At 41.6% G+C, this 26884-nt stretch overlaps 1 protein-coding gene across 4 annotated transcripts in view; it reads left to right on the forward strand.

The window, feature by feature from the left end:
* The window catches only part of COL14A1 (collagen type XIV alpha 1 chain), a 192358-nt gene that overhangs the window by 114800 nt on the left and 50674 nt on the right, over positions 1-26884 (forward strand). For all 4 annotated transcript variants that reach the window (XM_090040565.1, XM_090040568.1, XM_090040567.1 and 1 more), the window contains 10 exons: positions 650-814; positions 3304-3342; positions 3571-3709; positions 6788-6930; positions 9018-9127; positions 9800-9958; positions 14931-15008; positions 15285-15371; positions 25677-25730; positions 26120-26215. In XM_090040565.1, the coding sequence (XP_089896691.1) occupies positions 650-814; positions 3304-3342; positions 3571-3709; positions 6788-6930; positions 9018-9127; positions 9800-9958; positions 14931-15008; positions 15285-15371; positions 25677-25730; positions 26120-26215 (1070 nt within the window). The remainder of the gene's footprint in view (positions 1-649; positions 815-3303; positions 3343-3570; positions 3710-6787; positions 6931-9017; positions 9128-9799; positions 9959-14930; positions 15009-15284; positions 15372-25676; positions 25731-26119; positions 26216-26884) is intronic.

Raw genomic sequence — 26884 nt, forward strand, 5'->3', positions numbered from 1 at the left:
ACTGATACCTTCCAAATCAGGCTTGGGCATAATAGGTGGAGCAGGACTACCTGTTTAATCAGGCACACCTGATTAAACAGGTGTTGTTTAATCCCTAGTTAACTAAAATATTTATAAATAGGGATGTTTATGGGTGAGGCAGCAGCAGGTTTAAAACCCCAATTAGTATGTTGCATAGAATGAAATCTGTAAAAGAATAGCATGAAATTTAATTTCTGGCCTTTGTATTTATAATAGACTACAATTGTGGGCTCTTTTGTTACGTTCTATGTACTCTTGAGTTCATCAAAATATTAAAATACATGCTTAAACATTGTGAGTAAACCCTTCCCTATTCAGCAACACCTGAACATTTGCTAAGGTGACATCAGAGTAAATTGTACTGAAGCATATGGTTAAACTACCAGAGTAAGTGTTCAAAATAAAAAATAAAAATGATGGAAAAAGTCTTGCTCTGAGTATGCAGTGTATTGACTTTACTTGGGGTACACGTGTGACTTTTCCTTTCTGTTTTAGAAAAATGATTCAGACATTTTCCACTTTTGCATTTAGCCAGGAAAGAGGCCAAAGCAAATATTGTCTTTGTGTTTTTTAAATTTTATTTCTACATTTTGAACTAATTGTAAGAATGTTCCTTTTTCCTTTATAGGTTTCAGCATTTTTGCTATTGGTGTGGCAGATGCTGACTATTCAGAGTTAGTTAATATTGGCAGCAAGCCCAGTGAAAGACACGTCTTCTTTGTGGATGATTTTGATGCCTTTAAGAAGATTGAAGATGAGTTGATCACTTTTGTCTGTGAAACTGCATCAGCAAGTGAGCCATTTTGATTTTCATTTCCTCCCATGTAACATAAAATGGCTACTAAATATATTTATATTCTACATTTTAATGTTACAATCCTGAAAAGGTGAATTTTCCAATACTTTTGATTGAAGATAGTTACAATATTACTGACTGCAAAAATCTTGCTCTGGGTTTACAACAGTATAAATGAGAGCAGAACGTGGTCTATAAGTTCTAAGTTTTTATTTCGTATAGAACTTTACCTTTTTATGAGAGACAAAGTTGCTAAATTTATTATTACATAAATCACATCTGTAAAATGTATTCACAACATACCAAGTTCCTATGTATTTGTCGCATGTAGACTGAAAAAGTTGTAGCCCAGAAGGGAAGCATGGAGAAGCATTTTCTTGCCACAATTCTGGCAATTCTTCAGTCATAGAGATATCATTCTCTGGGCCAGGGGTTCCCAAACTGTGATACACGTACCCTTAGAGATACACAAGACATCTCTGAGGGGTACACAGGAGAAATTGTGTAACGGCAGGTTTAATTTTCATTATAATTGGCATTTAATCCCTTAAAATATAAAATGTATTCTGGTGGGGGTATATGAGCAGCTGGTAAATCTGGAAGGCAGTACATAATAAGAAAAAGTTTGGGAACCTCTGCTCTAGACCATTTCTGAGCAGAGGAGAAGAAAGAGGTGTTGACTCAGGGCCTACAGCTTGGAGGGCACAATCCACATGTTTTGATACATACATTCTCATTACACCCCATTGGCTAGGGACAGACTTTACACATAAACTGGTTTAAGTGATCAGAAACTGTTTTAAACCTGTAACAGAACAGATGTTCAGTGCACATAATACAGTTTGAAAATGGCTGAAACTGGTTTGAGATAAACCTGGTTGAATGTAGTATCATACTTAATTGATTTGGGTCAAACCGGTTTATGCAATGTCTGTCCCAGACCCCTTGCTGGTTTACCTAAATCAGAGTCCCCCAGCTTCCCTGCATGTTCTCTGGGCTTGGCGGGGCTTTCTGTTCCACAGCAGGGCTCACCCCTCCCCTCTGCTCCCTGCCAAGAGCTGCCACAGAAACTTGCTGGCATAGCAGAGTCTGCTGGCGTCCCCATGTCTCCCTCCCCCCGCCCCCTTACCACTTGCTGCTTAAGCAGGGATCCCGTCTTCCTGTCTGCCACAGCATGGTCCATAGCCAGCATGTGGTATGCTAGCTAATGTTGTATAAGGCTCAAGCAGACACTGCAGACACCGCAGGGTCTGCCTGGCTCCCCCCTGCCTTATTGCCCCCCCTCTCTGCAAGCCCCTTGCTGCTCAAGCAGGAAATCCATCCCTTCCTTCCATCTCCCACAGACCCTAGGTATGTGGTATGTTAGATAATTCCTAGAGGTATGTATGTGTGTGTGTGTGTCTCTCTCCAGTTTCACTGGGGCAGGCAGACAGAACAGTGACTGCTTAGGGCTATTTGGAGCTAATCAACAGGTCAGCTGGTAAGCTGTTTAAGAAGTTTGAAGTAATGGAGAGAGGCTATTGTTTTGCTAATCGGGTGATAAAGACTGTGATCACTATCAGCCCCCAAGCTGGCTTCCTTGCCTGTCAGTTTGCTGAAGACAGTATGACAAAGCAGGGAGGGAGATTGAAAAGCTCTGTATCAACAGAAGCATCACTGCACCCCACTACCCCCTTGCCTCAGAGTGCTAGGCTGGAGCTGGGGGCTGGCAACAGTCCTGCCTCTTGAGCAGCCAGTGGGGAAAAGCCTGGGACCCTGCAGGCAGACCTCCCTAATGAGAGTCCTGTTGGGGTCTGGCCACACCTGCCTCAGCTCAGCTCCCTGCAGCAGGGAAGGGAGGGCTGCTCTAGCGCACCCACCCCTGCAACTTCTAGCCTGAGCCACTGCAGGCATGTGCCTGTATTTCCTGAGTCCAGAGAGAATGTCTGTCTGGTTTTAAACCAGTTCAGCCTAGCCAGGTTAAATTAACCTGCAAAGACTGAATCAATTCAGGCTCTGGATTTTTGAATGTCTGTCCCTAGCCATTATGTGCGTGCCTGAGAAATGGCAGTATGTAGCTAGTCTGAATAATTTGTGAAGATGAAATTGGTCTTGGAAGTGCAGTCTAACAGAGCTGAGATACACAAGATCATTGCTTTTATATTGCTGATATGTACCCTTCATTTTTGGCCCTTAAACTCTACTTTTAATATATGTCAGGACTTTGAAAATATGATACTCATATTTACTGGTTATTTAGGGGTACATTTTGAAAAGTGGGCTGTAATTCTGTTTCTGTTTTTTTTTTTTTTTTAGCAACTTTAGATCCCTAGTGATACCATGTTAGATACCCAGCATTAAAAATTCAGACCTCAGTGTTTATTGATTCCCTAGGAGACTTTCTGTGATGGAAAAGTTTAGTTTCTCTTCATAAAAAGAAATATTACAGGTTTGTTGGAAGTATATACTTCTTTTCTGAGTTGAAATGTATTTTTCCTTTCTTCCAGCTTGCCCGTTGGTGTATAAGGATGGCAGTAGTTTTGCAGGTACAGAAAAGAGATTGTTTTATATTCTGCATCTATGGAATCATTTTCTTTAACTGATAGGCAAAATGTTAAGTAGTAAATTTATTTTTTCTCTGTTTGTAACAACAGCTGGTATGACAAATCGGGGTATGAAGTTCCTTTCTCTAGTCCACTTTGTCCTCTTCTCCCTTTTTCTGTCACGAATTGTTAACTTTAAAGTGATATTTTCTACATTTTTATGCCCTTCAGGATTTAAAATGATGGAAATGTTTGGTTTGGTTGAAAAGGAATTTTCAACAGTGGAAGGGGTATCCATGGAACCTGGTACATTTAATGCTTTCCCGTGTTACAGACTGCATAAAGATGCATTGGTTTCCCAGCCTACCAAGTACGTATTAACATATGGATTAATATAAAGAGCAGAGTCAAATAATAGTTTGCTGCTGCAACTGGATGCAAATTATTAGCTGAATCTCTGTGGGAATGAACAACACATTTCTTAGCAAAAATGATCATAGTGGCACAGCAATCTATTTTCTGGAAAATAGATTTAAATGTATATTGCAGATACCTTGTCACTGTTTGTATGTAATGGCCCATCTTTCTTGAGGCAGGTGGAGAGAAGTTGGACGTGGATTAACAATTCATATTTCTGTCTCTTTTCATTTGTGCATGTTTCCTATCTGATCTGCTGCTCTGTGTACTCTTCTGTTACTCCTCTGTTCATTCTACCCAGCACAATCTTCTTGATTGCTTCACTGTGCTTTCAGTCCTTTTCACGGTACTGAGAATACCTTTCCCTAGCTGGTTCAAGACACCTTACAGGTATGTTTCAAATAGGCCTCGTGTTTTCCTCATTCAATTTTTGTATCACTGAATATTACTTATCTCTCCATCCTTCTGGATACAGCATACACAAGTCTGGTGTTTCCACTATGCTGTTTTCTTAATTTCCATGCTACTGCATTCTGTTATATACAGAACAGCTCTGTTTTTCATCCTGCTGGAGCTCTCCATATATTTTTACCCTTCTGGGGTATGTCATTTACTTCATTGTTGCTTGTCACTTTTACTCTTTCCTTGATAGCCCACCTCCAGTCGGTGTCTGATTCTTGTATTTCCCATTTGTCAGCTTGTCCTAACTCTGTCAACTTTCACCAATGCCATAACCTCTGGGAGTTGCCTAGGGAAATTGTGGAATCCCCTTCACTGGAGGTTTTCAAGAAGAGGCTGGATAGCAACCTGTCTGGGATTTTTTAAGAAGAGCAAATCCTGCATTTCTTCAAGGGGTTGGACTAGATTACCTGTGAAGTCCCTACCAATTTTATGATTCCATGGTACTATAAAAAGGCAAAGGTCCTCCTGACTAAATGGTCCTTTATCATCCTTCTCCTAAGTTGAGATTTAAATTTAATTTACAGTCCAGAAATCTTGGAGTGACTCCTGACCTCTAGGTTTTATATTCTTCATCTGACATACATTTAATTCAGCTAGCACCGTTTCTGATGCATTGCCGGATTTCATCTTTACTTTGTCCCTTTCTTTTCTGACAACCTTCTTCATATGCATTTTCATCATTCCCCATTTTGCAGTCTGAGAAAAAACTACACAGTAGAAAACACACTTCTGATGGGGGTCTAGAGAGTGGGATCCAAGAGCAGGATTCTGGTTAGTAATAATACATGTATGTAGGCACAGAGAACATGCTCATACACCCCTGGTGGTTACTGTATCAGTTATAGTGATTAGTGAATTGTGGTTTTTTTGCTGTTGCTTTAAAAAGAAAAGGCAGGTTATAGAAGAAGTGGCACTAGAGACAATGGGAAGTTAGGATGTGAACACGCATAATTAAAAAGTTTCAAATGCCTTTGAATATGTCAGAGGATCATCTGCACATGTGTACAAACCCTTTGAAATGTTCCAGAAGTGGCTGACACACTTCACTAGTACCTCTTGAAAGGAGGTGCTATTTTGTTTTGTTATATCTGGACAGAGAAGGGTGGGGAGATAAGGTGGGCAGGCTGCCTGCTTTCCAGCTGTTGGGTCCTGTTCTTTGTCCTGGGATGCTTGCCAGGACTCCACTGCCAGACCCAGATTTACCCCTCCCCACTACTGGCCCAGACCTCTGTTGACGCCCAGGGCCCCTGCCACTCCTGAAGCCTGGTCCTTCAACCCCAGTACCCTATACCTGTCTGCTGCGGGAGTGGAGAGGAGGGCTAAAGGAGATTGGAGCTGGAGCGTCAGACTCCTGGTGGTGAGACCAGAGTGGCTGGCTCTAGAAGAGGCTGCTGCATTCTGAAGCTTTCCAGCCAGTAATAGCAAAGGGGCACATGTGTCCCCTGGTTGAAATATTCCCTTTATTAAATGTTTCCAAGTGCATTTCACATGAAAATGTTTCAGTTGTTACTTTTGTCCGTGCCCATAAATATACCTGGAAACTCCCACTGCCCTGTAATATATAGTGTTGTGCATCTTGTACAAATGAAGTTTCTTCAGAATGAAGCTAATTAGTGCACTGCTCTTGGACACCTGACTTTCTATCCTAATTTCCCGGCTTGTGATTCGTCAAAGTTAAATAAAAGCTTAAAATACCAAACAACGAAGCTAGACATTAAGGAATGAAACCAAGTAATGCATTTCTCTTGCATTATAAAGATCTCAACCCTTCTGCAAGAATTCGAAGAGGCTATTGGTATATTTTATTTCTTTTCTTTCTTTTTTTTTTTTAACAGATTTCCTGTTCCTGGATTCTTTTGTGTTGGCTTATACATTTATTAACTAAGTTCTAAACACGATTATAAAAGGTCCCAAAGTAGTTTCTAGCATTGTTTTTCTGTTACTAGTATTAGCGGTGGTTTAACTGGAAAAGGTGGGTTTGTTACAATCGGTTTCCGAGTCCTTTATGTCTTCATCTCATGGTAAACTTCACATGAAGTTTAAATGCATGCTTTAAAGTAGTGCCTTTTCAGTTAAAGTTGTGGGTTGAACCTGAGCCCCTTCACCTCTCACTGACCTTAGGTTTGGTCTCTCAGTTTCTGAAATTAAGCTATTTTAATGGGAAGCTTTAGTTATCAGAGCAGAAAGAGAGAGATCATCACTTCAAGATCGTAAAGTACCGTCAAGCTTATAATGAAATCTTGAAAAATCCCGACATGAGTGCTGTTCTGACCTATATCATAGCTGAATAGATTTTGCCAAGAGCAGTGATGCCTGACTCATAGAATTACAGAATCATAGAAAATGAGGGCTGGAAGGGACCTCAGGAGGTCATTTAGTCCAACCTCCTGCTCAAAGCAGGACCAGCCCCAACTAGATCATCCCATCCAAAGTTTTTTGTCTAGCCAGGTTTTAAAAACCTCTGTCTAGTATTGCTTTTAAAAGAAGAGAAATCCAAGGAAACAGGAAGCACTTTAAATTCAGCTTAGGTGTGATCATTTGAGTTTATAAAACATATTTTCTTTTACAGATACCTGCATCCTGAGGGGCTTCCTTCAGACTATACTATTACTTTTCTATTCCGAGTACTCCCTGACACACCCCCGGAACCATTTGCTCTTTGGGAGATTTTAAATGAAGAATATGAGCCACTGGTGGGAGTTATTTTAGACAGTATGTATTTTGTATGTTCTAGCACGAATCTCTCTCCTGGGGTTTATGATTATCCAGGATCCCTGATGATTAAGCAATGCAGGAACTAGGTTTTGATAGTAAAGTTTTTAATATATTATTAAAATAATTATCAAAGTTATTTGAAACTCTGGGTCTCTAATGCATCATTCTCCAGATTGACCCCAGCTAAGTTTACTTTGTGCTTCTGGGTCAAATTTGGATCTCAGTGGGGGTGTTTACATATTCATTAATGCACAATAGTTACTGCGCATTTAGTTTAGCACTTGTTTAGTGAAGTACTAACTAAATGTGCAGTAACTACAGTTACAGTGCAGTAGTGCTTATACACAGTTTTTTTATTAATGTTTAATGTGCAGTAGCCTAATATTACTGTGCAGTAGCACATTAGCACGGTTTTTGCCCGGCACGCTACTATGCAGTGTTATTAGGCTACTATGCATTAAGTGTCTCGTGTATATGTGCCCACTTGCACTGATGTAAAGATGGAGTAATTACCCTGCGTTAGTGTCATTTTAATTAATGTCAGCTAGTTTTAACTGTGATATGAATCTTACCTACTTGCAGACCCAGTAGATTTGAATCAGGTTCTAAAAAACTATACCAGTGAAACAGAAATCAGGATTGCAGTGGTCACCAACCAGTGGGTCTCGATCCAGTGGTAGATCTTGGAGCCTCACGCAGTAGATCTTGGAGCCTCTGGGAGTCAATCTGAGGCTGGGATGGAGGGGCTGAGTGCCCATGTACATGCACATGCACATGTGCCCCAGCCTGACAAGTCAGTCTGTGGGGGAGAGAAGCGGCTGGGGCTAAATTGAGGCCCTTGCGGTGAGGGACAGTGCTGCAGGGTCAGGAGCAGGGGTAAATTGAGTGGGGCCCCAACCAGGTGGGACTTACCTGCTGGGGAGGCACACCCCCAAATAATTTTTTCTCCCTCTGCCTCGATCTGTCCCTCCCCCGCCCCGCTTCCTTCCCCACACACTTACCCGCTGGGTGGGTTGGGGGAGGGCAGGTATGGCAGCGCATAGTAGATCTTTGGTTGCTTTTAAATGCCAAAGGTGATCTTAAAAAGGTTGGAGGCCACTGATCTAGATGCACCATGTTTTAAGAAGTAGAGGATTGGATTGGGACTAAGGAATCCTAGGTTCTCTTTCTAGCTATGCCTTTGGCTTGCTGCATGATCTTGGGCAAGTGCTCTACCTCTCTGTGCCTCAGTTTCCCAAGCTGCAAAACAGGAATTATAATGCCACGCCCTTGAAGTTTACTATCAAAAAGAGCCAAGTGATGTTTAGTTGGGGGGGGGGGGTGTATTGGTACAGCTCAGAACCATGCTAATTAAAAGCACCCAGAACATCACTTGTATCAGCATCTCTGCACTGAAAAATGGTGGTAGGCGCATTTTGAACTAAAGCTCATTGAACGAGCATGAGTTTAAAGTGCCCCACCGCCATTTTTCAGCGTGGGGATGCTGATACATGAGACACTGGAGGCTTCTGGAGCATGGTAATTCCCATGCTCCAACAGACTCAATTAATTAGAGCATGTCAGCAGCCTCCCTGCATGTGTATAGGAGCCCCTAAGATACCAATTGGCCCTGCCTTCTGCCTGACTTCAAACTAAGCCAGCTAACCCACTTATATTTTTGGAAACTTATTTCATAGACAGTTTCAAAATTTCTATTCTTATTTGGAATAAATCAAACTTCAAACTCTTCCTAAAATGGAATTTCCACCCTATACAGTTTCTGTCCCTAACATAGTTTATTTGGAAAACCTGTCTTGGAAGAGACTCATCCATTGGTCCAATTCTGTATTTGCATCCAAATTCAACATCATCTGACTACAGTACTTGTATACTAACATGGCTATAAATATGTTCTACCTATAAATACTATAATTGTGAATGACTGAGGAAGTACTAATAATTCTGCAGATTGTAGGTTTATCAAGGAAAGGACTTCTTGATGGTTTTGTTCTATATGCTACTAAGAATACTGTTGATGCCTACAAATACTAAATTATCTGTTTTTTCTCTCTTTAAGCATTATTTCTCTTTTATTTCTTGTACAGATGGTGGCAAAACTCTGACATTCTTTAACTATGACTATAAAGGGGATTTTCAAACTGTTACTTTTGAAGGACCAGAAATAAGGAAAATATTTTATGGAAGTTTCCATAAGGTTAGTAAGGTTAATTGGCATACAAAACCTATGCACACAGAATTTTTGTTTTTTCATTTATTTTTTCTTAGTCATATTTTGAGGTTTTGCTGTTGACTAAGAATTAACTAAATGAGTGTGTTGTACATATCACAAGTTATCTATCAAATTCTGTTAAGCAAACAGTGTGGCAATACAGGGTGCATCTACACTTGAGCTTTACTGTGGGGTTGACTAGAAAAGGGCAGGAAGCCCTGGCATCCTGAAGGATGGGGTGGAAGGGAAAGAGGAGGAGATTTATGTGTCAGAGTGTGGTGCCCCCCCCACCATGCCTCTGATTGGCTGAGGGGCCCCAGAAGTCCTTTCCCCTTGGAGATTAAGAAATGGCCATCTATCAAGCACCAGGGAGGGGCAAGACTTCTAGGGGTCCACAGCCAATTGGAGGCTTGGGGGGGGTGGTCTGCTGCACCCCACTCTGAAAATGGTGACTGGTGCCATGCTTGGACCACAAAATCAGGAGGCAGCTGCTCCAAATTTGGTAGGTCCCTATTCATTGACTAGGTTTGTTGTGGGTCATTTTGTCAACACTAGGAAAAGCAGCTCACTTGAAAAATGCCCATTGCGTTGCCTCACACATATTTACTTGGTCTTGTTACTGTGTACAAAAATTTCTCTCTTCTTTTTTTTGCCTAGTTGCATGTTGTTATTAGCAAGACAACAGCCAAAATAATTATTGACTGCAAGCTAGTGAGTGAGAAGACAATTAATGCATCAGGGAATATTACTTCTGATGGGGTAGAAGTTCTGGGGAGAATGGTCAGATCCAGAGGCCCAAGAGACAATTCTGCACCGGTAAGTAAAACAAAAGCTGTCCTTTAAACTATTTTAAGGTCCTCAACTTTGCGTGTTTGGTGGCTGTAATCCGGGTTTTTAACAGAAACAGGTGAACTCATCTATGAAATATTAGTTGCATTCTTGCAGAATGTCCACCAAGTTTTGCCTCAATTGGAGCAAAACCTGTTGGTTTCTGTAGCTTGCTTAATGGCCACCACAGCTAGATTTTCTCTCTCTGACTCCCACAAGTGCCCCACTCTTTTCCTTCCATCAAGAACTGAGCCCCCCTTATGCCAGGTGCTGTGAGTGCGATATGATCTCTGTCCCAAATCCTTCGTTGCATAGGTTGACAAGATTTACAACCTATTGGTACAGAATCAAGGAAATCACTTTTTTTCTAGTCATAATGCTTTGTGGTCCCTAAACCTTTGCCTGCCCATATGCTTCCATCTCATTCCTTTTATCTTTTTGTATTGGTTTTATATGGAATCCCTAAAAGCCCCTTCCCCAGCACAGGTGCGGGTAATTATTTCAAGTGGAGGACTGCTTAACGAGTTTTGGTGAGCTGTTGAGGGCTGTCTTGCTCCTTGATGGTTGTCCTGCCCCCTTGTCGCTATCTTAGGACCAGAAGTCTCACCCCTAAACCCTGACCTTTGCCACCAGAAGTTCTTCCCCTTGCCTTCCAGAAATACTCCTTTTGGGAGGAGGGGTTGCCATCTTAGAACCTGAAAAAACCAAATCATACATAAGAACTCAAATACCTACTATAACTTATTTTAATTTTATTACAAAAAACATTTTTGTCATGATTTGTGCTTGTATAATGTATATAGAGGTGATTACATAATAATCCAAAAATAAATTCTTGGTCTTGTAGATTGTGGGGGGTAGGGGGAGAAGTATGTTGAGATGTGGGTGTGGTAGGCGGGTGTATGTGTGGCATGGTGTGGTGTATGTCAGTGTTTCCCAACTAGTGTCCTACGGCACAAAGGTGTGCTGTCAGAAATAAATAGGTGTGCTGCAGAATTTTGCCATGGCAGTGAGCTACAATAGGTATGAGGATGGGGAATGCCTTAGCAGGTATGCTGCAGGAAAATGTTATTAATGTAAATGTACCTTGGGCTGGAAAAGGTTGGGAAACACTGGTGTATGTGTATCGTGTGTGGGGGGGTTGTGAGGGGATGTGGCTGTGTGGGAGGATATAGGTTATGTTGGGGGTTGTGTTTATATAGGGGCTATGGGGGCAGAATGTGGGTGTGTGGGGTTTGTGGAGTGTCAGGGAGGGTGGGGGGTGTGGGGTGCAACAGGAGAGGCAGGGTACTCAGGGTGCAAGTGCCTGGCGGGGTGTGGCTCTGGCCAGCACTTCACATAGCAGCGAGGGGCACAGCCATCACAGGGCCGTCTGTATTGCCAGTGCTCCCTGGCACTGACGGACAACCCCCGCATTCACCAGGCAAAGCCTTGCATGCTGGATCTGGCTCCCTTCCCTGCTGGGGCTGCGCTGCCGGGGAGGGAAGCCCCAGCTGCCTTCCCCTGAGGTGGTGGGGAAGACAGTCGGCTCCGGTGCGGGGGCTGCACGCCAGGGAGGACTGGCGATATAGATGACCTAATGGAGGCTGTGTCTCTCTCTGCAATGTGCAGCACTGGTCAGAGCTGTGCCCTGAGCACCCTGCTTGCTACTGCTGCCACTGCCTTCTGGGGCTACACACCATGGGGGGACTGACTCCCCCCACCCTTCCTCACACACACATGCTGCCCCCCAGAGTGTGGGCTCTTTGCTGCTGCCAGCCCCAGCCCCGCACTCCATGCTCCTGCCCAGCTGCAGCCTCGCCCCTGCTGCTTCCCTGCTTGGTGCCCTGAGCCAGCAGGAAACTGGGGAAGCAGAGCAGGTCCCTGGGGGCTGCAGCAGCAGCAGGCCTGCAAAGAAGCTGCACACTGGCCAGACCTGGCCCTTCTGCCCACAAGGGTGGGAGCAAGGTGCAATAGGGTATGTTTGTGGCTGAGTGTACACATGGGCACCTTGCTTCCACCCTCATGGGCAGAAGGACTGGGCGGGGCACAATTTGTTGGGGAGCCTTGCAGGCCAGATGAAAGTGCTTGGTGGGCTTGATGTGGCCCACAGGCTGTATTTTACCCATCCCTACCCTGGTATTACTTGTTCTTTTAAAGGTATTTAATAGTAACATATTGAAAAATGCAAATAATCTTGCAAAGTTTAATGAGTGGGAAGACTGGCTCCTGCCCTCTTTTTCGGGCCTCAGTTCCACATAGGGATATTTATGCAGTATTGTTACCAGAGTGCTGTATGCTTCCCCACTCTCTCAGCTGTTGTGCAAATGGGAAAGGTATAGATACGCCAGACGTCAGGTGAGGGAAGGCAGAAATTGCTTTGATTTAATACGAAGAATATTTCACAATTTGCAGTCCAGTGCTGTGAAACTATCACCAAATCCTCTGACTCTGGTTCCTCATTTTCCCACAACCAAGCAACTTTCCCCGCAGCTGTCACTGCCTTCCAGCAGGCTATGGGACTAGCTCCTTCTTATTGTGGATGTCTTTTCTAATGTTTTCATGGATTTTTCAGATAGCTTTAGTCACTGAATGGGAAAGTTTAAATAATGAGAATGACCATCAACTTCTTAGCTTTGTAGTGAACAGCACTCATTTTCTTTGAACTTTTTTTGACTCTGGGATGAAGTTTGCAAAGAATTTGAACTTTGAACCAGGGTTCAGTTTGAATGGGACTGAGGTTCACATTTAAAATTTAGCGCTTCTGGGCTGATATTGCAATATTATTTCCAATATTCTTTTGCCCAAGGAATATATTTCTGTTCATAAAAAAGAGCATTTAGGCCTGAGGCTTATGGATGAGAATGAATTTGTCAAGCTAATAAGGACAATTAAACAGAGCAACCTTTGTGGCCACATTCCAGTAGGAACAGACAAAGGGGAATTTAGAGAAGCTTGGGATTAAGGAGGTCTTTGTAAGGGGAAATGGGAAAAAATTACAGTTTTTGTTGGAATCTAGAAATCTATAAATGATAAGCCATTTATGAAATGGCCCACTCACTGAAAAATGTGTTTGTGTTCAAATGACCTGTGTCATCTTATGTAAGACTGCAAACAGAGGCTGCACGCGTGCACACACACACATGCACACACACACGTACACATAGGCAAATTTATACAACATCAAAAAAATCTGATAACCGTTCTTTGAAGGTTGCATTTTACTTTATTCATAGTGAGTTGTGCTCATATGAGTAATTATGTCATAATTAAGGCACTGAATAGAACAAGATGCTTTGTTTGCCACAGAATAAAGTTTGCTTTTGGGTTTGCACATATTTTGAAGTCCTTAATTAAAAAAATTAATCGATGGAAAATGTAAAAAAAAAAATTGTAAATTGAAATGTTTAGCCTGAAAAATGATATAACAACAGGTTTTGATGTTTTGACAAAGAGTTTGGTGAAACAGAAAAATTAATGGTACTTGAACTGTTTAAAGCTCAGTCAACGCATGTGATTGAAATACAGTATATTCTTTGCATTAACTTCTGAAACGTATTTATATACAAACTAAAAAAGCATAAGCATAATGGGGTTTCTGATCTGAAAATAACTTTAGTCAGCCATCCTACAATAAGATCAGTGCAAGCAGATCTTTTGTCTTCACAGGATTAAAGGTTTAGGAAACTAAAATGCTATGAATGCAGAAATCTATGAATAAATTGTAACAGCAGCAAAGAAAGCTTTCTTTAATAATTTAACTTGAGTCAGAAGGAACAACCCACATAATATTTTTAAATCAGAATACTGTGACTCATTCAGCATTTTCATGAACATAAGAAAGCAATTCAGCAAACTGTTTCTATTTACTCATTATTTTACAACAAAATATTTTATCGCTAAGGATTTCTGGAATGTCTAACACAGGAAAAGGAACATGCCCAAGTGTGTATATCTAATATGTCCCTTATATAGATACAATATGCTGCTTACCTATATAATAAATATTACTGACAGGACCATGCATACATGCAATTCTTTTAGTACATAAACTAATTATTTTGTATTACATATCATCTCTTTCAGAAAGAAGACTGTTTTCTGCTCTCCCAAAATAATCAATGAAATCTTTTAAAAACGGTTTTGATATAACAAAGTGTGAGAGCAACAGCATAGGGATTTCTGCTGTACCTGACAGGATCTCCATTTTAAAATTTGCATCCCAGTCCAGAAAATGAGTAGTTATTGGAACCATTCAGATGGGTGTAGCCTGGGTATACCTAGGGGGATGTGCCCTGTCCTCCAATGACAATGGTGGGGGTCAGACAGGGTGCTAATGGAGGGCCGGCTACTAGAGCAGTTCCCTCTCCTCTTTACATAGCCAGGCCGAGACCAAGTGCTTAACTATATACCATTTATTACTATTTTAAATACATGTACTTAAGACATAAAAAAGAGTTAGAAGGGGAAGTGATGAATGTCCTGAAATTTGACTTACAATTTGTGGCTGTGTGAGTAAGACGAGTGATGGGATCCAAGGTTATATTTGAGCGTAGGCCTAGGGAGTGAGATTAATATTTAGTTTTCTCAGATTCAGCTGTCTCGTATCTATCCCTTTATGCCCTTATTTGGGAGAGCAAGAAGGAGTGATGTAGCAAGTGGCTGAATCATAAATTGTGTATTGGATAAAGGGAGCCCACTCGCATTCCTTGGTTAGTTGGTACAGGACCACTCCCTACACACTAGACCCACTTAATGCTCAGTAATCAAAATACAATGGTTAGACCCCCCCCCTCCCCCCCCCTCCTTCCAGGTATATTTGCAACCTGTTGCTTAAAATCTATTCACAAGTCTATGTTGTCATTTTTCCACATGCTGTTCTGCTCAACTGGTCCTCTGTAATGGTCCCTTTCTCTTATGCTGGCTCCTCTTCTCACTGAATTTCTAAATAATGGACAATATTGTGCTTATTTTCAAACAGTTCCAGTTACAGATGTTTGACATTGCTTGTACTACCTCATGGGCCAATAGAGACAAATGCTGTGAAATTCCTGGCTTGGTAAGAATCCATTTAAAATCAGTTTTACTTGTTTGCCTTTTACTGAAATGCATACTTTCACAATGATCCTCATGAAATCAATGGATGGGATCTTCAAAAGGACCCAAGTGTGTTTGTGGGTACAAGTCCTAATGAAAGTCAATGAAATTGATAACTCTAAATCACTTAGATGTTTTGGAAATTCCTGCTCTGTATTTACTGTATCTTTTTCTATAAATTATCAAGTACTGAATCAAGGTTGTGGGTAAAAACTTCCTTATTTTGGTATCTCTTCAGAGAGATGAGGAAAATTGTCCAGCTCTTCCTCATGCTTGCTCTTGTTCTGAAGTCAGCAAAGGACCACTTGGACCTCCTGGACCCCCGGTAAGTTTTTAATCAGGTTCGTGCTCAAACATACCAAATACTGCAGTAATCTGTTTTCTTCAAGGAGATGGGAAAGGGCCATAGTGTACTGTTTCAGCTACTAAAATGAAATGACAGTTTTGTATACTGGCAAAAAGCTGAATTTTCAATCCACTTAATTAGCAAAGATGTCATGCAGTTTGCTCTGAAAAATTAGCTCTGAAAGTGAATTGGATTCTTACTGCCTAATCCAAATTTATGCCAATTAGATTTATATGTGGACTTCTTGCAATGGCTATCTGTCTCTAGAGTCAACAGACATGTCATGTCAGTGGCACTTACATACAATTTTTAACCACTTAAGTGTTACTTGGAGGCTCTCTGAAATGCAGGAAATGTATAGGTTGAAATTTGGCTTTCTGAAATCCGTGATCAATCTATAGTATGTTTAAACATGAATGGCCAGATGATGCCTGATTGAGGTAGATGGAGAGCATGCAGTAAAAAAATATTAAAATAAGCTTTTTCTAGCCTGTGCTTGAGCCAAACTCATATAATATCTATGTTCAGTGAGGCACTGCTTCTTTTGTCAGCTCCTTAGTGTACACTGAGCCACAAAATGGATGAGGGTTTCAATATCATCCTATCATTTAGGTAGATATGCTACTGACAGTGCAGCGACCAACCAAATTGGCATCAGGCTTTTTAGATGGTGACACCTTCCTAAACCTTACAGTGCCTTTTATTCATGCTACTGTTTTAATGCCATGATTTGATCCCACCCCCACACAAATGACTTGACTGTTTATTAAGATCTGTAATTCTTGTTTGCCAGGGTATTAGTTGTCTTGTTTTTAACGAGTGGTCTAAAACTAACAATTTTATACAACACTTATATGTGATTTTTTTCTTGTCTTCTAAAACTGTAGTAAAATCTGTGTGATTAGGTTCTTAGGACAGTTGGTAAGTTTACATAGACATTTCCATTGTAAACTGCTTGAGGTGAATACATTTTGCAAATGGCTTTTGTATCCCTGAATTCATGTTTCTCAGAATGAGGTGGTATGCAGGCAAGTCATAAAGGCACAGAAATAGAGGAGAAGGGGGAGAGCCATTGTGATTCAAGCAAAGTATGTTGAATCATGAAGGAAAGCCATTTTTTGAAAAGCTGTGAGTTCACACGTTAGACTAGACGTGGGATAGGTCATCCTGACACATCAGACACACGCAGCAGATCTAAGCAAACAGTTACCCCGGCACCATCTTGGAGGTTAATCTTACAAGAATCTACTGTTTTTGAACATGTTTTCTGTCTGGGTAGTCAGAGTTCATTTTCAAGGTGCAGAAATTCTCACTCTTTTAAGGGAAATGTGACTTCTGTTCTGCAGTCCTTGAGGTGCCAAAGGTCTGATCTTTAGGGCCCTAGGTATCCAACACTCCTCCAGGGTTTTTTCAGAAATATCTTTCTTCTGACTTGGGTTGGGTTTTTTTGCATTTAAGTGAACTCAATCCAAGACACACCTCTCAGATTAGATTCATCCTGCTCTAGCTGTAGGGTTGCATGTGGCCCCTGTATTTTAGCTTCTTATGGTAGCTAGTGACTTGTATTGTACGGTACTATCTATATTTTTAAGTTAATAACATAGAATAAGGTAAATCCTGGGCAAGCTATTATTTCTTTTCAGTAATCCCAGTACAATAAATATGTGGTATTTAGTGTATTGCTCAAAATAATCTGTTTTAGATTATCTTTTCATACTAATTTAGCTCATTTTATTTTGTATAATCTCTTTCATTCCTATGTGTTGCCTCACACTTGTTTTACCACACTTTATAAGGTGAAGTCTAAGTTTTTAACTCATCTAAGGAATCAGTCCTTTGTATCTTATGAAGTTTTGTTTGACAAAGAAAGAAAGTGTGTGTGACCAGTGATAGGAGGCAGGACAGGATGGCACCTTAGAGACTAACCTGTTCAGAAATGCATAAACTTTTGTAAGTAATAGCTACTGCTTTTCTTTTCATTGCAATGGCTGCAACAGGAGATAATGTGGCAGGAGAAGCTCCATTGGAATCATAAGTAAGAGAAGTTCCTTACAATCTGCTAGGGAAACATCCTATCCTTTATCTTCCAGCCATATGTTCTTGAAATTTATTTTGTATTGATGGATGAACTAGCAAATACAGTCGAGGTTAAGACGCGCATATTTTCCCAATGCACTCAGTGCTATGTTGAATGTTCCTGGGGGGTTACTAACCTATCCTCAAACAGCAGCACATGGATTGACGTTTCAGGAGTTCAGTTTCAATAAATGTGTATGGTGAATATACTTGTCTGGCTTTTCTACTGTACCAGAAATAATACATGAAAATAATTCTTACCGGAGATGCTAAGTCCCAGTCCTACAGCTGCTCCATATTAAGGAATCCATTTGAACTCTGTGGGAGTTTTGGATATAGAAGACCTGTAAACTCAGATCCTAATTGGCTGAGAAATTTCTTGATCTGAGTTCAAGTCTGTAAATCTTGACAATGTTCTGAAAAATTGGGAACAGTAGGAATATGAAAGAAAGTCCAAATGTTTATAAGCGTGATAAAAATGAAAATGAACATCATTATACATTAAAAAATATAATCCTGTTTCAACACCCAGCAGTGTAACATAATTCTTTTTTGTTATGTCTTATATCCCACTGGTAAATAAAGCCAATAAAGTTTGATGGTGTGGTGTTAATAGTGTATGGATGACTCTGAAATCTCTTTCCTTTTCATCACACCAATGATATCTTATCAGACTCTTGTATCTTAACAGTGTTGATTGAGATAGGATTGTGTAAAGAAAGGTTTCTCAATGCAGAAATGAAATGTAGAGATAGTAAATACACATTCAAGGGAAGGTGCTTATTAATCCTTTCTAAGAGTGTTATCATATTCTTTTAAATCTTACTTCACGTGTAGCACAAGTGACCAGTTACAACTGGCCAGATGGTTGGGACCCTTAGGCCACCTCTGCATGTACAAGTAAAGGTGTGATGGGATCTAATGCATGATCCACACAATTGTACTTCCTGCTGTGCTACATGTGCATGGCAAGGAGGTGTAATTGTAGGACTGCACATTAGATTCCATTATGCCTTACTGCTGGTGCAAGGGGAACCCAATCCTGGGCTCCTTATGTACCAGCAAGAAGCAAGCTCCTATGGCTAGGAGCCTCTCATTCCCCCTGGGCCAGGGGGTTATCATGCACCCCCAAGCTTGGGAGATCATGGCAGCCATGATTTCCCAGGCCTGGGGTTTCAGACACTTTTTGGGCAGCCACCCAGCTGCTGGAACCCAGAGTCAGCACCTGCTGGGGCTGAGTCCCCTCATTTGCAGAACTCCCAGCCCTAGCTGGGCATGATACACCCCTCTGGCTGGGAGCCCTATCAGCTGATGGGACTCCCAGGTGTAGGGAAGACCCTGTTACATGTGCAAATTAAAGCTTGATAGCAACTAGCTTTAAAGTTTGTTGCATAGAGCACTGGTCATCAAAGCCTTTTTTACTTCCACTCTGAACTTCTCTGCCTTTTAGAATCCCAAGTTGGTGCAGAATATAATTGTTTACCTTCATAGTGGGACATGCCACAGCAATTTCTGTAATTTTCTATTCATCAGCAAATCTTTAAAATCTGAACCAAAGAAATGTATAGAGCAACTTGCAGTGCAGTACCACATTATGACTGGGAGTTATATTACCAATTTCTGTATCTGATGAAGTAGGCTGTGGCCTAGGAAAGCTTATGCTTCTCTGAACAAATTTCTAAGGTTCTCTGCTCTGCCTTCTGCCTGACTTCACACTAACATAGCTAACTATTAGGGCAGTATTTGATTAGGATTTGGATTTGGCTGATTCAGAGAACACTGATTCAATTTGGAGGTTTGGATCACTGTCCCAATTTGATTCGGCGCTGATTCAGAGAGATTCTGTGAATCAGCCATTGACTATAAGAGGAATCACTGAATACTTATAACTTTGACGTTGTTTGGCAGATTTGGGTGAAAACATCAGGGATGGTAACCCCTTCTGAGGGCATGAGGCCTGCCAAGTTTCAAGGTGCAGGGGTTTCTGGGAAACTGCACATCAAACTGTACAAACGTGTGACTGTGTGTGTATGTGTCAATGTGCAGCAGGATGAAAACAGCAGGGATGGTGGCTAGGGGTGTGTGAAGCAGGCTGTATTCTATTTGGATTCAGATTCAGCCTAAATCAGGGACAGTGATTTGATTCATTGATTCAGCCGAATCTGTATCTGAAGATTCGATGCCAATTTGGAGAATCAGCTATTCGGCCATAGACAATTTTAAATGTTTTTTCTACATATCCTGAGGGACTATGTGTGGCTCATGAATGCTGCAATGCTCAGGCAGATAGAGCATCCCACAGGAGCGCAGGGGGACCCCCATGTGCTCGGTGGTGAACCCGGACGTGGACTGGAAGTTCTTTTGGTCCACTTCCAGGTCTGCCAGGCAGTGCATGGCCCCCCCCCCCCCACACCCTCTCAGATCAACAGTTGGCCACAGAGGGATTCCAGGAGGCACCAGTCGCTCATCCAGGGGCATACACAGGGGGGCCCCTGGTGCGCTCCCCAGTGGACCCAGAAGTGAACTGGAACTCCTTCTGGACCACTTCCAGGTCTGCTGTCAAGCGTGCTAGGGAGCTCCCTGCACTCCTGTGGGATGCTCTGTCCACCCCAGCATTGTAGCATTCATGAGCCTGGTACCTTGAGGTATGTAGAAAAAACATTTAAAGCTGTGTCTATGTCCAAATCTCAGAATCTTTCCGAATCTCTCTGATTTGATTTGGAGAGATTAAAGGGTCTCTTGATTCGATTTCGATTCGAAGATTCGGCCACCGAATCGGGCTGAATCTCTACCAAATTGAATCGGGGACTGAAGCTTTGCATAGCCCTAAGGCTAGCCTATAACAGGAAGCCTTCCCAGTGCTGATCTCTGCCTACCCACCTGTTTCTGGACCAGCCACCTGCCCTTCTTTTGCTCAGGCAGAAACAGCTCACAAAAGGGACAGAAAGGGTGCAGACAGAGGCTTATATGCTGTTTCTATGTCCCTCCCCCAGAGCACTGTAATTTGAAGGGGGACTCAGGGAAAGATCACAGTCACTAGCCAGCTACAGATGTCAGTCTTCCCCTCCCCCATTCCCCCTCCCTTTTCTCAGTTTCTGTTCCCCTGCCAGACTGCCTTCCAAATCGCCGAATATCCAAATCTTTTTCCAAATCTTTTCCAAATTGATTTGGAGGGATTTTTTTTCTCTCCTGATTTGATTTGGATTTGGTGATTTGGCCTCTGAATCAGGCTAAATCTTCTCCAGATTGAATCAGTGACCGAAGCTTCGCACACCCCTACCCCTACTAACTACCTCTCTCTACCCTTTCCTGGTTTTCCTTTATTCCCCATTTATTCCCCATAAATGTTCCATTTATTAGCAGAGGTTGCTTATTTGTATAATTTTGGTGAGGAAAAAAAGCTATGCAAATAACAGGAATCTACTGTATAGGAAGTAAGGTGGATAATGCTTTAGTATAATAATGTTTTAAAATTCTTACTGATAAAGTACATTTAATTTCATCATATTGAATGTCCCTGTTTCCTTAGCAGGCTCATAATTAAAAAAAAACACACTTTTTTAACTGAATCATAGATGATAGTCTGAAAAAAAATGTAGGCAGTCTACCAAATGGCTTTGCCGGAAGCATAATTTTAGTATAGTCAGTTTTTCCAATCTTCTCTTAAACACTTCTAGTAAGTTTTCAGTTATCTCCAGAGGCACACTTATGTACTCTTATGTTGAATCTGGGACCTCTGTCTACATAGTCCTAGCAAGTGGGGCACCTTAGACATACAAAAGAAAAAGTCTTAACTTTAGTAAAGATCTCATGCATGTGAGCTTTAAAACCCTACAAGTTATAGCTATGGTAACTTGAAGGAGCATACTTTCTCATGTGAATGTTTCATTGAGATAAGAGATCTCAGTCACACAAAAAGTATATCCTACCAGACTTGAAAAAAGTTATCCAAGTGTCCTTTTTTAAATTTAGGCAGAAATCAACTTTGTTTTGGAGTTTTATTTCTTTTGTACATGATTTACATTAGTAGTATGTGAAAAAGACAGCCAGGAACATGAAAAAGCAGGTGAATCTTTTTAATTTTATCATGTCTTGCAGTAAGATTAAACCTGTTTTCCCCCCATTTCTTTTTTTAAATTTTCTAGTTGATAAGGAGTGTTAATTAGGCCCCCAGCACACGTTACATTTCTGGCATGTTTAATGGTGCTATAAACAGCCACAAGCCACACATTCATTGGATTTATGGGGCCATAAAATGGCAAACAAGCCACAAAGATACTCCCCCAAAAATCTGTAATGCCTTTATGGCTGGTTTGTATGTTTCCATACATTGTGGCATGTCTAACTTTTCAATGCTGACAATCAAGTGATTGTTAGCATCGGGATGTGGATGGCCCCTGGTCCAGAACCTGGCTGGGGGCTGCTGGGGTCCCAGTGCTGACAGTGATTGTCAGCATCTGGCTGTGGGCTCAGTGGGACCCAGCATCTTAAAGAGCCTTGTCCTGCAACCCTGCTCTAAGACTTTTTAAGGTGCCAGGTCCCTCAGACTATATGGCAGCTTCGGGATCTGGGGGACAGCCCTCCACTGCCTGATTCTCAGGACTGGACAAGGGACTGTCCTGAGTCCCAAGAGGGGCTGCCCCATACCAGTCCCAGAGATATCCCATTCCCTGCTGCTTGTGTTAGACACCTCTTAAAACTGATGCATGCAGTTGGGGTAGTAGAGCCTCCCTCAAGCTGCACCATGAGGGGGGGATGTTCAGCCAGGGCTCCCAGCTGCACTGGGCATGAAGCCCCAGCTGCATGCCTGCCTTTTCATATTCTTGGGTGCCTATGGCAGCTTTTGGTTCGCCAGCTGCCACTTCCACATGCTGAGGGGGGTGCAGCCAGGGAGTAGAGAGATTCTGGTCCCCATTTGCAGGTGCCATCCCTTCTCTACCCCGTTGGTAGCTGGCAGTTGCATGATTGGTATTTTTGGAAATGAATGCCCCATTCCTACATCTGGCATGGAAGTTTGTGTGATTTTAGGGAATGGGGCATAAAATTCCTCAGACCCCAATCAAATGACTGACTTAGTAGTAGTGTGCAGACAATATACAACTATCTACAACCTCAAAAACCTATTCTTTCAAAAAATTAATAATACTATTAAGGAGCAAAGTTGCATAGTAGCTAGGCTCAAATGTGAGCATAAAAATAATCTAACTCAACAGGACTTGTCATCCTAGAATTCAGTACTTATGACCAATATATTTATTTGCCAACCAGTTAGACAGACTGTTCGACTCTGGAAGAAGTTAGAGATGTTGGCAGAAAAAACAAAACCAAACCATTATTCATCTCTGATTCAGCCCAGAATCAGACATTCACATGTGCTACTTGTCCAGGCAAGATGGCTCCAAAGAACGAAAGGAAAGAAACTTCCTGCTTCGTCATGTGACTTTATCTTACAACAGAATGCAGTTCAACAAGGAGAAATGCAAAGTGCTGCATCTAGGGAGGAAAAATGTCCAGCACACCTACAGCCTAGGAAATGACCTGCTGGGTGGCACGGAAGTGGGAAGGGATCTTGGAGTCCTAGTGGACTCCAAGATGAACATGAGTCGGCAGTGTGATGAAACCATCAGAAAAGCCAATGGCACTTTATCGTGCATCAGCAGATGCATGACAAATAGGTCCAAGGAGGTGATACTTCCCCTCTATCGGGCGCTGGTCAGACCGCAGCTGGAGTACTGCGTGCAATTCTGGGCGCCGCACTTCAAGAAGGATGCGGAAAGCCTGGAGAGGGTCCAGAGAAGGGCCACTCGTATGGTTAAGGGCCTGCAGGCCAAGCCCTATGAGGAGAGATTAGAGAAACTGGACCTTTTCAGCCTCCGCAAGAGAAGGTTGAGAGGCGACCTGGTGGCTGCCTATAAGTTCGTCAGGGGGGCACAGAAGGGAATTGGTGAGTATTTATTCACCAAGGCGCCCCCGGGGGTTACAAGAAATAATGGCCACAAGCTAGAGGAGAGCAGATTTAGATTGGATATTAGGAGGAACTTCTTCACAGTTCGAGTGGCCAAGGTCTGGAACGGGCTCCCAAGGGAGGTGGTGCTCTCCCCTACCCTGGGGGTATTCAAGAGAAGGTTGGATGTGTATCTAGCTGGGGTAATGTAGGCCCAGCACTCTTTCCTGCTTATGCAGGGGGTCGGACTCGATGATCTATTGAGGTCCCTTCCGACCCTAGCATCTATGAATCTATGAATCTTAAGCCAAGACTTTTTTTTAGGAAGTCAGGATTTTTTCCCTCCTTTATAAAAATACCATAATCAAGTATATAATAATTGGTGGCATTGGTAGTGTTTCTTGTACTTAAGGATGCCTGATATTTTTCATTTTAAGATCCAGTTTTCTGTTACTTGCAGCTTTGCTAAACTTTAAACAGAAGAGGCACCAGGTGAGACGGATACTGCCTGTATTTTCTATGTTTAAAAGGGATATTGTATTCTGGTAAAAGTGGAGAATAGATAAGCATTATTAGAAACTAGAGAAAAAAACTTTATAGTAAGAGACTTAAAGAGCTCAATCTGTGTATCGTATTAGAAAGGTGTTAGATGGTATTTCATTACAGTAATTAATTACCTTCATTAGGGAAAATATCAGTTTTTAAAAGACTGAGAAAGGCAAGATGAGAATCAATGGCTGGAAGCTTAAGCCAGACAAATTCAAACCAGAAATAGGGCCCCAAATAGTACGATTAACCATTCCAACGAACTGTGGAGACAAATATTAGATGCTTCCTTTCTTGATGTCTTCAAATTCATTCTGCCTTTCTGGGAGAAGGGCATTAGCCAAACACAAGTTATTAGTCTTCAATATGCGTAACAAATGGGAAGAGGAAATATTAACTTGATTGAAATGAAGGCTTATAAAGATTTGGACTTTGGAGGCAGGGCCTGGAAAAAGGATGGAAACACATGGGGATGAGGAGCCTGGATAAGTGTGATGGGGTTGGGTACCAGGCTGTGGAGCAGAACTGGGAATGGGAGTGGGGGTGGGAGGAGGTCTGTGCTTTGAGCTGAGAGAGCTAGGAGGATGGGACAAGGAGAAGTGTGAATGAAAAAATAGTATGTGGTCCTGTAAATGTAGATTGTCAGGCCAGGTTACGGTTATACAGACACTGTTAATACTGACACGTTGTATAATTAGAGTGCTTGACATAATGTACTTTTTAATGTGATTTAATATTGTCTTCATACGTCTCTGCTAAATACATATTTCTTGCCCTACAAGGTGAATGTTAGGCTTTTTGGGCTTCAGCAGAAACCAATATCTGCTTAATGTCCTGCTTGCTGCTTGTTGCCACTGATATTTTACTAGCTATTTAATGTTGTTGTAGCACCTACTGAGCCCTGATGAAGAATAATATCCATGTTAGTGGGGTCCTTGTGAACATAGAGGTAGATGCAGTTCCTACTCTGCAGAGCTTCCATTCTGAGAGGATCTAGAACATGGTGGGGCAGCAGAGCAAGGGAGTGGTCACTGAATTCTACATTTAAAATAATAAAATAAGAAAGCTTAAAAAAATATTTTAATCATCCAGGAGGGCAAAGCCACATCCTACACATATATCTGAGATGCATTCCAGTCAGTCGTACTTAGAAAAACACCATTCTAATGGCTCATGTAGAACTATTAACAATAGGAAGGGTAAGGCAGAGGTTGATTATCAAATGATTAACAGATGTAGGAGGCATAAGTAAAAAAAGCAGAGGTAGGAGAAGGAAGAATGTTCTATCAATGGATGACTGAAATTAAACTGCAGTAAATCTAATGGGTGGGATTTTTTGCCTTATAAAAATATTAGATTAATTGGAAAATCAGCATTTTAGTGTAATATAGTGATCTTGGAAAAAGCTCATTTGTATATTTTAGCAATATGAAAAAATTGCCACCATGTATGTATACATCTGTCCATCTATATCAGAGGTTGCTGCAGTATTTTGAAGCTTATTTATTATGGGCCCTGATTCAAGAAAATAGTTAAACCTAGTGATTCAGTCTGTCCTCACATATGAGAGCACTTAAGCATGTGCTTAACTTTATGCTGGCACTTGGGTCCTAATTACTGCAGTAGGACTACCAGAATAGAATAATATATAAGTTTCAGTATAAAAGGAATACCCGAGTTTTATTGTTCTTGGCTAATGCTATACCTGTGCTTCTCAGGGTGGTCCAGGGGTTCGAGGACCAAAGGGCCACCGTGGTGATCCAGGTCCAAAGGTAACTTCCACCATTATACAATATGCACAATTATAACGTGCAAAATTTCTTGGCTTTCATCTGTTTGCATCTAAAACTGGATTTTGGCATAGACTTAATTCCAAATAGTCTGTTATGCTATTAAAGAAGTCATGCAGCCAACTGACATTGGTTTTTGGTAAAGGTCACTGGTTCCTAGGTTTAAGAAATGTTAATAGTGCTCCTGTCAGCACACATCAGCCATTTTTCACTTGTGTAAAGACATTTGTGAATAGGATCCTTATTGTTCTGTCATGTGTTAACTCACAGTTCAAGTGCTTTTAAATCTATTAGTATTTAATTCCTTAGACTGTCCCTTTGTATATAGAGTAAGGGTTTAATATATGGCCTTTATGCTCTTTCTACTGCAGGGCCCAGATGGCCCACGTGGTGAAACTGGTACTCCAGGACCTCAAGGGCCTCCAGGACCTCAAGGACCAAGTGGACTTTCTATTCAGGGGCTTCCAGTGAGTCCTAAATACACATAGGTTTGATGTATGGTCATATTACAAGAGGATTAAACACATGCAGCATCTTAGATTATAGTGAAAGGTTTGATAAAACGAGATTTAGATCTGAGATTTAACAAAATCTGAGACAAATGGGCAAAATTGGTTTTTTACAGGTCCAGCATTCAGATTTGCACTTGGTTCTGAATTTCATTAAACCTGAGGTTTTGGATCATAGTTTTGATACATACCCATTGGGTGAAAAGCAAAGAAAAATAAAGTTGCAGTGAGCTGGAGAGTGTTGGTGGAATGTTTAAAGCATATTTAGATATATATGCTTTATAATATATAACACATATATAATATTACTTCTTTTGGGGGACCTTGCTCTCAGACCGGTTATAACTGCAGAGATGTTCATATACAAAAACCACTTCCTTCACCACCTGAATTAACTCGCAGTGTTTGGTGCATTTGTTGGCAGCCTCATCAGAGAGGCCAGAGTGCGAATAGGTGCAAAGCCTAAAATACTGTCTAGAACTGGTCCCTCAGTGTCATGGCTGAGACGTGTTAACAGGGCAAGGTGCCCTTACTACCAGTCTCTATGCTGTCTTATAAATAACTTAAAGGTCTTGTGTTGGATGTGAACAGATTGTGAGGAGTATCAAACAACCACCTTTTTTTCCT

This window comes from Crocodylus siamensis, chromosome 3, assembly GCF_052110815.1.
Source record: "Crocodylus siamensis isolate JL-2025a chromosome 3, ASM5211081v1, whole genome shotgun sequence".
NCBI classification, from domain to species: domain Eukaryota; kingdom Metazoa; phylum Chordata; order Crocodylia; family Crocodylidae; genus Crocodylus; species Crocodylus siamensis.